The sequence below is a fragment of the Nyctereutes procyonoides genome, unplaced genomic scaffold (assembly GCF_905146905.1).
Source record: "Nyctereutes procyonoides isolate TBG_1078 unplaced genomic scaffold, NYPRO_anot_genome, whole genome shotgun sequence".
In the NCBI taxonomy this organism is placed as follows: domain Eukaryota; kingdom Metazoa; phylum Chordata; class Mammalia; order Carnivora; family Canidae; genus Nyctereutes; species Nyctereutes procyonoides.
In genome coordinates, this window is record NW_026575034.1 from 14,424,761 (window position 1) to 14,438,032 (window position 13,272).

General features: G+C 51.5%; 1 protein-coding gene across 1 annotated transcript in view; it reads right to left on the reverse strand.

The window, feature by feature from the left end:
- The window catches only part of BMAL1 (basic helix-loop-helix ARNT like 1), a 101,068-nt gene that overhangs the window by 11,437 nt on the left and 76,359 nt on the right, over positions 1 to 13,272 (reverse strand). The window contains 6 exon segments of the mRNA XM_055317675.1: positions 460 to 566; positions 1,920 to 2,166; positions 4,640 to 4,789; positions 6,507 to 6,624; positions 8,024 to 8,116; positions 12,552 to 12,631. Of these exon segments, the coding sequence (XP_055173650.1) occupies positions 460 to 566; positions 1,920 to 2,166; positions 4,640 to 4,789; positions 6,507 to 6,624; positions 8,024 to 8,116; positions 12,552 to 12,631 (795 nt within the window).

Consider the following 13,272-nt stretch of genomic DNA (forward strand, 5'->3'; position numbering starts at 1 on the left):
CTTTGGAAGTGCAGGTCTGAGGTGAACCAACGGGACACAGAGGGAAGGGGTCAGTACTGGTCCCTCCCAGGAGGCTAGTCTGTGCCGGTGCCAAAAGTCAAGGGAAAATACAGAAGGCACTGCGGGTTTTTATGGAAAAGAGAATCAGATTTGTTTGAGCTAAATCTTTACAGCGTTCCTGTAAATCCTCTGAACAAGAGAGACTTTCCAGAAACTGCACTGTCCTAAGTACAGAAAAATGCTAGGCAGGCCGAGGTGGGTTCTCCTTGAGGGGATAAACAGGGCCTGGGAACACCAGCCTCGTCACCTCAGAGATGTTGGCTTCGAGACCTCTGGGCTGGCTGACCCCCACGTCACCAGGGGGTCTGGTAAACCAGATTTCTCTGGAACGTTTATGCGGACTAGTTTTGAAGCAGGGGGACACCCTGACCTTAAAACCTTTCGTACAGCCCAGCTTACCTGGCCTGTGACATTCTGCAAGTTGTCCTATGTCGTCTTGGTGAAAGTACTCATAACATGATGTGCCTAGAAGTTCTTGTGGTAAATATGCCAAAATAGCTGTTGCCCTAGAATATTAAAAAAAAAAAAGTTATTGAGATGGTTTCTGCTCAGTGGATGAACCCCGCCAGAGCTGATGAGAACAAGGTCCACCCTGGATGGCCTTCCAGAGGGCTTACTAGGTGGATATGAATATATATATATTCATAAAATATATATATTTATATATTTTTTTTGGTGCAACTGAACTTAACCAACACTATAAAAGCAGAGGGAAAAGAAAGGAAAGAAGCCTTTCAAAGGGGCTGTTTTCCAACAAAGGAGGCTTAAAATGTAACCATATTAGCCAAAAATGTGATAGAATTCCAAACCCCAGGGCAAACCTTCTCTATCTCACTACATTTTTTTTTTAATCAGGATGATCAAACATCAGAAGCTCCAGTGGCAGGGGACACAAGAGCCCTGGAAAATGGTGGTGTCTTTTTCTAGTATGTAGTGATTATTTCTAATAGCCAGAAAAATAATCAGCCGGTGAATATTCTCAAGGAGACAGCAGAGAGCAGTGGCAAACTTGGGACATCTGGGTTCTTGGCTCAGGTCTAGTACCGCTCAGCTGTGAATGGGAGGGGGCCAGTCATCGGGGGGGCCCCAGTTCCTCATCTATTAAGAGTGAGACTGGACTAGGTCAGTGTTGCTGATGGAGCTTTCTGTAGTGGCGATGTGCTAGGCCTGTGCCCTCAGCCTCATGTAGCTGAGCACCTGCAGTGTGCCTAGGGAGCCGGACACCTCTGAGTGTAGTTTCAATTAAAACTTGAATAGCCGGGCAGCCCGGGTGGCTCAGCGGTTTGGCACCGCCTTCAGCCCAGGGCCTGATCCTGGAGACCCGGGATCGAGTCCCATGTCGGGCTCCCTGCATGGAGCCTGCTTCTCCCTCTGCCTATGTCTCTGCCTCTCTCTCTCTCTCTCTCTCTCTGTATCTCTCATGAGTAAATAAATAAAATCTTAAAAAAAAAAACTTGAATAGCCGTGTGAGATTGCTATAGCCAACGTCCACTGTACCAGACAGCTCAGGACTAGATCATCTTTCCAAGCCCCACAGTCCAGAATTCTGATCTCAGCTGTGGTCCTGAACCTTCCACCCGCCCTCAGACAGCATCCCAGGCCTATCATTTCTCCCCTGGCCATGGACCTCCGACCGTGACGATGTCTCCTTAACTGTCGCTACACGCCAAAGAGCATTAGAGAGAAAAATCTCTGTTTATGATGACATTCGGATGGGTCTCATTTTTTAGCAGAGATCCCCATCGCTTCCTTCTCTCTTTACCCTCAGGGAAGCCAGCTGATGGCCCAGCCTTCTCTGCTTTACTCAGAGGTGAAAATCTTGTACCATTATTGTTCAAGGGTAGTTCGCAGACTCTTACCTCTGGTCTACAAAAACAAACTTCCCATCTATCGCATGCCGAGACACATATTCCATGGATTTCACCCTGATGTCCCCGTTCACCGGCTGTGGGACCACGTGAGAATGCAGGCGTCCAATGGTGACAAGGCAGCTGAGGTTACAGCCCTCGTTGTCTGGTTCGCTGTCCTCGTCCAGCCCCATCTTTGTGGGTGGCCAGCTCTTCAGGTACCCTGTGCTGTGGATGGTGCAGAAGCTCTTTCGATCTGCTAGAAAGCAAAGTCCATGGTCAGTGACAGGACGGCTCTGGGCAAGCAGGCATGGGCAGCCTGTGGTGGGCCGGGATGTGGGAAGGGAGTCAAAAAGTGAACAAAGCTCTACTCTCTGGAAGGGAGAACTGGCAAGAGAGGAAGATTTAGAAGCAGACAGCTATCATCCTGGGGCCTACGTGTGGAGCACGACCGGTTATGCCAAGGCCATCGCATATACCAAGGAAGGAGTCACTCAATCTACCTGGGGAGAGGAGAGCCGCCCAGGAAAACCACGTAGGAGGTGATCAAGAAGGATGAGCACTGGCTAAGGGACTAGGATGTACGAAGGTTGAGAAGGTACAAAGCACAGAGGCACGTCCCATCCCCGTACAAGAAACAATAGAGAGCTCGGTGTGGTTGAAGTGGAAAGGGAGGGGCTGGAGGTGGAGCTGGAACGGTGAGTTGGGGGCAGATTATTGGGGTCTTAGACTGTTTGCTAACAAATACGTGTTTATCAGACAAGAAATGGAGAGCTTCTGAAGGTATTTAAGTGGAGAAACAGCAAAGGAAATGGTGGTTTGGATACCCTAGGAGCAGAGCGATAGGTAAACCGGAAGAGCAAGGAGCACACAGAGTAAGACAAGGACACAGCAAGAGGTGGTGAGGATGTGCTCTGGCCCCGCAGGGAGGACGAGGAGGCCGGGAGGTTCCTGAGAACTCGTGAGGTCTGGCGGGAATATCAAAACATTTGGTATGAAGAAAGAAAACGAAGGGGACTCCACCTTTCTTGGATTGAATGTTTGCTGCTGCTCAGGGACTCGGAGAAGAGAGGACATGGAGTCTGCCTTAGAGAAGAGGGAGAAGGATTTCACCTGGACACATTCCGTGCAGAACAGCTGTGGAGTTCAACAACGAGCACATCCTTACGGGGCGCTCACTGAGCATCAGGTCCGGGGTAGTCACCGGAAGACCAATCGGACGTGCCGCACGGAGCACACAGACTCAAGCGTATGAATGAGTGCACAGTGCAACTGCAAGAAAGTGCTAGCAAGGGCACCTGCAGGGGCTACAGGAGGGCCCGGGGTGGCCTGACCCCGATGCCAGGCTCTAAAGGAGAAGGCCAGCCAGCTGGCTGAAGGGAGCCGACGGACAGGCGTGGGGGGCAGGCGTTCCAGTTGGAGACCACGGCAGAAAGGGGGAGGAGGCATCGAAAGGAAGTCGCCACAGCTGAACATGTGGAGTGGGGGCGGTCGCGGTCGCGTTAAGGACTCCTGACTTTTCTCCAAGAGCAATGGGAAACACTATAGGGTTTTAAGTAGGGAACCAATAGACAGGTTTGCTTTAAAAAGATCATTCTGGCTGCTGTGTGGAGAGAAGGCAAGTGTGAGGAGCCTACTCCACCGGCCGTGGTGAGAGCGGAGGGTAGCCCGGGTCTGAGTGATCGGTCAACGGGGAGGTGGATAAGCGCAGTCGGATAACTTCTGTAGGGGGTTCATGGTGGCAGGACTTTGCACCTGAGCGGACTGGAAGAGGGAGGAGTGAAGCGGGCTGAGGGCACCTCTCCAGCTCCCAGGATGTGCAGCCAGGTGCTGTGGTGCCATTTACATCAGGGAGGAGCTCGGTGGTCACTTCCGCACAGATCAGGTTTGAGGTGCCCTTGAGACGGCTGAGCAGATAGATTTAAGAAGCCGACTTATGGATCTGCAGCTCAAAAGAAAAACCTGGGCCAGAAATAGAAACTTGGAAGCCACCGGCATGGAAGTGGCACCGCAAACCAAGGGAGAAGACATGGCCTACGGATCACGTGTAGATAGAAAGGTGGTGCAGGACAGATGAGGAGCCAGCAAAAGGAGGTGGGGAGGAGGCCTAGAGTGGCAGAGGATGGGGGAGACGAGAAGTAGGAGGTTTCATGGAATCCTAGGGGAAAAAAATACTTTAAGATGGAAGAAAAATAAGTGTCCATTGTGTTCAGCAACATGGAAGTCATTGGTGGATGCGGCAAGAGTAATTTCAGCAGGCGAGTGGGATGCTCGGAAGCGGCTGGCATCGTGGCTCAGGGTGTTCCTTCTCAACCACATGGAAACAAAATTTAAATGGAGGAAGCTTTCCCACGAGTCTCTGTCACTGTGACAACCGTCGGGGCTTTCCAATCTCCCCTGCTCCCCAACGGCCCTACTCTGTAGGGGACAATGGCCCCCGGGACTGCAGTCCTGGGACCTGCAGGGGACCGCTGAGCCAATACCGTGCTGAGCGCTCCCGTGCACCAAGCCAGCCTCGCCTGTATCAGGATTTTCTTATTTTATTTTTAAAGATTTTATTTATTTTCTTGACAGCAAGAGAGAAGAGACAGCGTGGGAGGGAGAGGGGATCTGAAGCAGACTCCACCCTGGACGTAGAGCCCCATGCGCGGCTCGACCCCACGACCGCGAGCTCGCGACCCAGGCCGCCCCGGTGGCCCTACAAGAAGATCGTGAAGAAGTGAAACGGTTACCTTTTTTCTTTGAACAGGTAGAGGGGAAGTCCTTGTCTTCCACCTTTACTGAAGGCCTGTTACACTTCATCCTACAGAAGAAAGAACGTCGTGCTCCAGAACATAATCGAGATGGCCCAGGGGTTTTATCTGTTTTAACTGGAAGTCCAGCTGCAAATCAATACACAGAATGTGATAAACTGAGAGTAGTACTGTCTGTCAGGAGGGGGAGAGTGACCTTGAAGAAAGCCTCCTCTTTCCTGCCTCACTGCCTCATACTGACCATTCCTCCTCACTGACGCCGTGAAAGACGCATCGCGGGTGAGCGGGCTGTCAATCTGGAAAGGTTTCCAGATCTCCTAGAAAGCAGCTACCGGTAGGAGCGGGCCTGCGATCCTGCTGCGAACACTGGCTACTGGTCTGCAGACTGTCCGGGGATAACGAGCGCCCACCGTGGGAGAAGCCAGAGGGGGGGCCACCGCCGGGGCTGCTCCTGGACGTCACCCCTCCAACCTACCTCCCACAGGGCCTCCCGGGTGAGCCTCCCTGGAATACACACGGCCCCCTCCCCGATCCTTTTCGCCCTAGCACACAGCGGGGATGCGTCTCCATCCCGAGATCCTTCCCCCCCCCGCCCCCGGCTCTGTTCCTCTCTTTGTCACCTGGTGCACCCACCCCGACTCCTCCTTTCAGACCCACCCCAGCCGTCACCTCCTCGGGGATGCCTGTCCTCGTGTCCACATGAGAACGAGTCCTCTGTTCTCTCTGCTTGGCACTATTTCTATGGAGGTACCTATCACGCGGGGTGCTGGCCCCAGGTCTCCTCGACTGTATGGCACAAGCCTTAAAGGCAAGGACCAAACCTCACCTCCTTTTTCTCTTCATGTCACTACCAAAAATTGCCAGGGCCAGACTAGAAAAGGCAACAGGGACCAGGGGCCACGCTGAAGTTTTCGGAAGAGGAGTGCCTTAATGAAAAGGATGGTTTAAAGGAGGTCTCTCTGGGGACATTTCCCTCTGGGGGCTGACATGGGGGAACGTGCAAGCAGGAAACTTGGGCCGTGACCACACTGGCCCGTGAGCTCGTGGCACTGACCCCGTGCCCACTGTGTGCCAGGAGCTGCCCCACGTGCTTTATGTATAGCGATATAGTTAATCCTCGCAACCACCCCACGAAACCGCTACTATTTTGTAGATAAGGAAACGGAGGCACAGAGAGGTTAAGTAACTTGCTCAAGGTCAAAGGTCACAGCTGACAAATGGTAGAGCCAGGAAGTGAGCCTGGCAACCAGACTCCAGACTCCATGCTCCTAACTGCCGGAGCACACAGGCTCCCCCGGGACTGATGGGGGAAAGCTACAGGGCCTCACGCAGGAGGGATGGGGGGGCACGGGTGAGGGAAGCAGGGTGGGGGTGGGGGACGTGAAGCCAGGAGGGGGCCCCAACTAATGAGGAACCACTTTGGCCAAAGAAACTTCCAATTTATATTTCAAGTTTTCTTACTTTTATCTTAGGAGGTGCATGAGTGTAACTCGAGTAAATAGAGGGAATTTTTCCGGAGGGGGGTGGTGGAATCAAACTGGTGTGAGCCCTTTAAACTCAGGAGCACACAACTGGGAATTTATAGATTCTGGGGGGTGGGGAGTCTAAAACCCAGAAAGAATCAAAATAGCTGTTTTTCCTCCCTGTGGATTTGGACATTACGTAAAGCAAAACAAATAGGAAGGTAGGTGGATAACTGCATTGAGCCCAGGAGAGCACGTGTGACCCAGTTAAGGGGCAGAGAGGAGGGAGGCCGGGGGCTGAGCGCATCGGCACACGCTGCAGTCCTCGCTCAGCCGTGCGGACGGGCCCCGAGGAAGCAGCCGCAGCCTGCTCCTGGACTCACTTTTTGCATCTATGAGCCGCTCCCGGGGCGCCGTGTCCGAGGAGGAGAGCTGCTCCTTCACTTTGGCGATATCTTTAGGGTGCAGGTAGTCAAACAGACTCTGACCAATCAGATCGTTCTGTGGGGAGGAAGCGTGAAAACCACACGTCAACAGCACGTGGGATACAACTTAGCCAACAGGTGCTCTGCCTTTTAGTTTGTATTTCTAGGCATGGGAATTTCAAATATGTCCAGTGTGAACACGTACACCTGTCCAATCGCTGTGCCTAGGGACACACAGGACAGGCAGTGAGGCATCGGGACTTTGGTGTCCATGACACAGGAGGGGGAAGGGCGTATATTTATACTTCTATAAATAGTTCATGCTCCTCGAAGGCAGGAGTCTTTCAGCTGTACGTGTTCCCTGTTATTTGTTCTGGATGCCACAAATGCTCTGCTAGGAACACAGGGTGTGGGCGGGGACTCTAGCCCCACTGGGCCCTCGTGTTGTTGTGTCACACCGTGTGCCTCCACGGCCTTGTGTGGCAGCAGGGAAAAAAAGAAACGCCTTCGTAACTTTTCCCCAAGACCAAGAAGAGCAAGACACTCTGGATACATCCAACTTACATTCATTCTAGTTCACACAACTATCCTTTGGATTCTTCAATTCTGCTGCCTACCTACCAGCTTCCCATGCAAACACCAGCAGGTGAAGGAATGAGTGAATAGGTGGATGGATGGGTGGATACGTGAATAAGAATGCTAGGGACAGAGTGTCTCTGCTTAAAAAACTTTGCTCTAGAAGCTTGTGGGCATGCTTATCTTACTGCATCCTATGAACAATCATAAAAGGTATTATTACACTCATTTTTTTTTATTTTTAGAAGGAGCCGAGATTCAATAGAATGAAAAAGGGATACGTCATCACAAACACAGTATGGGTGGATCCCCATTGTTTCATTCTCTGGTTATCATCTGCCTTTCCTGGTCAGGTAGCCCCTTGCCTCGTGCCTCCTCCGCTCTCTCTAGCTGTGGGATATTCACTGTGCGGCAATAAGAAAGTATAAAGCTGTTGATGAGATCACAGTCAAACCTTCCAGTGAGGGAAGCATAGAACACATACTAAAAAGATTTCTTTCTAGGGGCACCCGGGTGGCTCAGTCGGTTAAGAGTCCGACTTTTGATTTTGGCTCAGGTCATGATCCCAGGGTCATGAGACTGAGCCCCATATCGGGCTCGGCACTGAGTGCAGGCTGCTTAAGATTCTCTTTCCCTCTGCCCCTTCCTGCCATGCATTCTCTCTCTCTAAAAAAATACATAAAACTTAAAAAAAAAGATTTTTTTTCTAGATTTAAATTTACTTCTCTGTTAAGAAATTACAAATTTTCTGGAAGAAGCATTGGGTGTGTGTGTGGGGGGGAGTTATAATATAAGCCTTTTATGTGTGGCTTGTATATTATAATTCTTCTAAAAAGTGGGGTGACCTTTCTGGCAGCCGTGAGGCTGCCCACCACCAACAGAAGCATAAGCAATAATACCTGGCTGTAGTTGAGGATCTTGAAGACAGACTCTGAGACGAAGAGTATCTTCCCTCGGTCACATCCTACGACAAACAAAAATCCATCTGCTGCCTAATCAGGAGAAATGGATAATCAATTTACCGCACTTTAGGAAACACGGTTTGTAATCACTCTGATAGCAACTAAGGATTTGTCTGCTAAGTATCCAAAGCACAAAACTGTACTCATTGAGTTTCACAAGCATCCTGAGCCCAGGACGCTCAAAAGGAATGCCTCATGAGAAGAAGAAGATTCTCTCAAAGGCAGGTATGGACATACGGATCATCATCGTCGTCGTCGTCATACGGGGGACGGTCCCACGGAAGCAATTTCAGTTACAACACTGAATTCATTTTAAGAATTTTCCTTGGAGTGTATCAAGGTCTGGAGAAGTCCTGTTTTATTTTGTTACTTGTAACTATGTAGAATCATAGAACCTGAGATTGAAAGGAGCCCTTCCATCAAAACCCCCTCCCGATATCCCGGCCACCCTGGCCCTCAGCCTGAACACTGCCACTTACGGAGCGCTCCCTCCGATGGTTCTCAACAGCTGGAGCGGCGCCTTGTGTGTCTGTGCTGCTGCTGTTTTCGTGCTGATGGCCTGGGGTGGGGCTGGGTCAGGAGTATCGTTCTCACCCCCACCCCAAATGATTCTAATGTACACAGGATGGAGAACTACTGCTCTCAAAGATCATTTCTGGATCCGGGGCTGGGCTGCTTACATCCTAAGTGAGGCAAGCAAAGCAAAGCGAAACTTTCCCCTCCATTCTCTTTCCTTCTCCTTCACTTTAAATGCAGGTAAAACATCTCAAGTCCCAGGAAAGGCAGATACGGAGACAGGATGCTATTTGTTAGACTGAAACGGATAAATACCAAAGCTGCAGAGTCTGAGGGCTGCAGCTCGTGGGGTCTAGGTGCACGTGAACCCTACACCCAGAGCTCTGAGGATGGACAACCGCTCGGCTCCAGCTGGGGGCCTCCCAGGGATGCGGAGGGTGCTCCACGCTCGGTCACGTGCTTGCTTTCAGGCTCAGCAAACACAGTTCTAATCTTGCTTTATTCACCAGTCCTCGGTCTGTTCTTTGGAAAAATCTAGAGAAACCCAATTCCCTTTTCCACAGAGGGGCCTCTGGGGATGTAATTTAATTCAAAGAACTAAGAAATGAATTCGTGTGCCAGAGGCAAAATAATGGCACAGGCACCTGTGCAGACAGGAAAGCAGTAGGAGGGGAACCACTGCCGCTGAGAAGGTGCCAGGCCCCTCAGCCAGAAGGGAGCTGGGGCCGCTCGCTCCCTAAGCTGGCCCCCTAAGCTGGCACAGGGCAGGGGAGGACAGTGGAGAGGAAGAGACTTTCCAAGCACCATCTGCTGGAAGCCTCGTTCTGTCAAAAAATAGGGTATTAATAACTTGCGCACCGCCTTGCAGACGGTCTCACATCTAACACGAGAAGTGTCTTGAGGCTTTCGTTGGTGCAGGGAAGCAGCACAAAAGGTAGGTGACTCGGAAGAGGTGCCTGCGACATCCTGGAGGGAATGCTGAACCCCTGACGGGAACAAAGTGGGTTGCAACCCATCCAGGGCGAGAGAGTGAGCTCCTGTCAGCCTACAGGGAAGGCTCCAAACATCCTGACTCTGTTTCCCCCGGGCAGATAAACGCCACCAGGTGAAGGAGCCAGGGCCTAGGGGCCGCCTCACAAGTGGAGATGGGTGGGGTGCCGTGGGCTCACCGGCGGGGGAGGACAGGGTTGGCGGGGGAGGACAGGGTTAGCGGGGGAGGCAGGCCGAAGCTCTGGGGGCGCCTGCCTAGTTTTCCGAACATGGGAGGTGGAGCACTCAGGCTGGCCCTGACATGCCACTTGCCGAAGCCATTTGAAAGCTCTTGGTGGAGAAGTCAGACCTGCACTGGTGAGGAAAAGTACAAGTCCAGTTCCCGCTGCCCACCCCTCCAACACCACCTGAGCGGCCCCCGCCGTCTGTGCAGGAAAGTTCTGGGAAGTGGGCTCCCAGAATGGTAAGGGATTAGATGGTGCCTCATGGCCACGGGCAGGTGCCGGGGTTGGGGTAGGGGTCAGAGATGTTTCATCGGGGGAGACCCAGCACCACTGATGCTGCAGGATGCAGAAGCACAGGAAAGGCAAGACTGAGATGAAGTATTTAGCTTAAACGGCATGAAAATCCTTGGTCCATACCCTGGCAAGTGTGGGCATGTGACAGGAAATTCAGAAAAGTAGAGAGCAAGTTATTAAGCATTTGCCGTTGCAAAGGGAGATCTTTATATATTACATGTGGATCTATAAAGATACATACAGAGAGAAACCTATAGAGAACACGGGCTTCGTACACTTTATAGGTGTTCAAAACCAAACCCATTTGTGTATACGCACACATTCATTTTTTTTTCCCTAAAGACATCCAATCAGCAGTACGGCAATCAGGCCCTGCCCGGGATTGCGGGGCCCAGTGCAGAATGGATATGCAGAGGCCCTGGTTCAAAAATCAGGATCTTCCAGACAGCAAGAGCAGAACATTAAAACAAGCGCTGGGCCCCGTGTGGCTGCATAGGGTGCGTGCCCATGAAGCCAGCCCTGGTGGTTTCTCCAGAGCTGCTGCCAACACAGTTAGTAGCTTAACTGCAGCAGGTCCCCCCTGAGGACCGGGCCAGCCTTATGAAAGGAGGATGGAGGGGGCAGTGCAGAGCTGCGTCAGAGTAACTGTGCCCTGGGGGAGGTAGCCCAAGGACCATCTCAAACTTGCTGGGACGCCCCCCCCCCCGCCCCCACCGTGTTTATTGTGGACTTGGATTTTCCAAGGGCCGTGCATACAGAACTAAGTCTCAAAAACGAAAGACGCACCAGGCCTGCCTGTGGGATCTACCCATCGCAAGCAGCTTCGAAGGATCACTAATGACCACCTGGAACATAGGGCCACCCAATAGACAGACTTTGGTAGAAACAGAAGTTCAAAAAACCGAAGTGCACCTATACAGGATGGAAAAAACCTGACCTAACAATAATCCATGTACAGGAATGGGAGGGATGGTATCACAGTGGCCCAAAACGTGGCACTAATAGGATGACTTCTGTGGCAAGGAAGGCACCAGGCCCATTCAATCCCAGGCCAACCAGACCACAGCTGAAGCTCTGTACTAGGTGGTGAGAGCCACTTCTGGAGGAAAATCTAGCAAATGGCTGTGGCTCTGGAAAGTGTGTGTGGCAAATGCTGATGGGAGACCCTCGCCTGCCTCTACTATGATGGTGGGAAAAATCTAAATCCTTGCCCTGAAGCTAGGGGTCATCAGGTAACATCTTCTGGAGAAGCTGACATCTACAATCGGGCTTTCAGGAAGGCACAGCTTTTCTTGAGAAGAGGGACAGCTGGGCTAGACACTGTGCTGCCCCTTGTGTCTGGCTAGCGTGGCTACACTGAGGAAGCAAGCTGTACACTAGCTCAGCAGGACTGTTCTCGAAGACAGGAAGAGCCTGGTTCTGGCCGCCCTCACGGAGCCACCAGCCCCTCATGGCTTACCCCAGGACCAGCTATATTTGGGAAACAAAACCCCATTTGTTCATCAGGTCATCTGTTCCTTGCAGCTGAAAGCTTTGCAATTAAGATAACACGCCAGGCAGGGATGGGTAGAGAATGCTGGAGTGAGCACACAGGCCAGACGTACAGAGGACCGGAAGCCAGGCAGAGCTGAAAGTCAGGGTGACAACAGAGTGGGCTCTGTCCCAAGGCCTGGCAAATGTCTGCTCAAAGAGAGGTGCCCAGATACTGTAGGGGCTTAGCAAGCAAGGTCCACCCTGGCTGTGGGGGGAAGGAGGCTGGTATAGTTCCCTTCAGTTAGGTTTTTCTGTTTTTCTTTTTATAGTTTGCAAGAGGACAGGTTTCTGAATCCTGTTTCTTTCCCTTCGATTTCCAAGTTGATCTCACTCTACCCAGAGGCAGACCCAATCCCACACGGAAGCCAAGTTTGCATGGCGCCACCTCGATGGCCTCTCCGCAGAGAGGAGCAAGATGAAGTGAGCGCTACGGCCAGGAGGGGAGAGAGCCTTGCGTCCCCCATTTCTTTTCCTCCTTGGCAAGAGGAGTCTTTGGAAGCTTTGTTGCTTTGATGGGGTTTTGGTGGAAGGGTAGATGTGGATGTTTTTGCGCCAGCAGTTAAGTGAGAAGATGACAAATGCTCAATTATCGATGTCCATCCTTTTCTAAAGCCTTCATGCAGGAATGGGATTCTTCACTACCTATTTTTAACAAAATCCTGCCTCCTTCTATTTAAAAACCACAGTAGCCTGGGCCTTCCATTTTTGTCTAAGCAAGCGTGGAAGGGGAGGAGGAAGACCTCAGGGAAAGAATGTGAAGACTGTCCAGACAGACAGACAGAGGTGGAGACCCAAAAGACGAGGGGCCTCAGAAGGTCCAAAGGTTAGACATCAAATTCCCACAGGCTGGTACCTCACCCAGAAATTCATAAAAGTGTGTACAAAACAAGCTCGTAAATGCGACATACCCTGAGAATGAGGTGTTTCAATTCATCATCTGACAGGAAAGTCGGCTTATAATTTGCTTCTGTGTATGGATTGGTGGCACCTTAGGGAGAAGAAGAGAGAAAGAGTTGGTCCACTTTCTATTCAGGTAACGTCTCATTCCACTTCGCCGCCTCCACCCTTCCAGATGCGGCCTGGCCCCTGCCACCTGGAACTTCAATCTTATTTTCTTTTTCCTTAACAGAGACAGGGCTAGATCGGGCTTCGGACAGAAGCCATTGGAAAAACAACACTGTTGTCCACAGGGGACCTAACGAGTTTGCTCTGGCCACTGGAGGGGAGCCAAGAGGTAACAGACAGAAGGAAAAATCTGCTTCAAAGAGAGAAGGCAGCTCCGGAAGCCAAGCGGCAGAGGGTCCTGGGAGGATTCCCTCCCCCCAAGATTGACATTAAATAGGTTGACCAGCAGTCCCTCAAATCGTCACGCTGAGCCTTCCTGGGAAATCATCCAGGCTGCCGGGCCCTGAGTAAATAAATACATTGTAGAAGGCATCTGGTGGGAGTGCTTCTTCATCGGGCGAGGCAAATGAGCTTGGCAACCCAGAGAAATGTATCACTTAAGTGACTACAGCTCTGGGTCCTCGGGCTGAGAGGGGACAAGATGCTTAAAAGGCGTCAGTCTGGCATCGCATCGGAGAACAGTAAGAGAAAAATGCCAGCAGCAAATGACCTGGAATCCGCAAA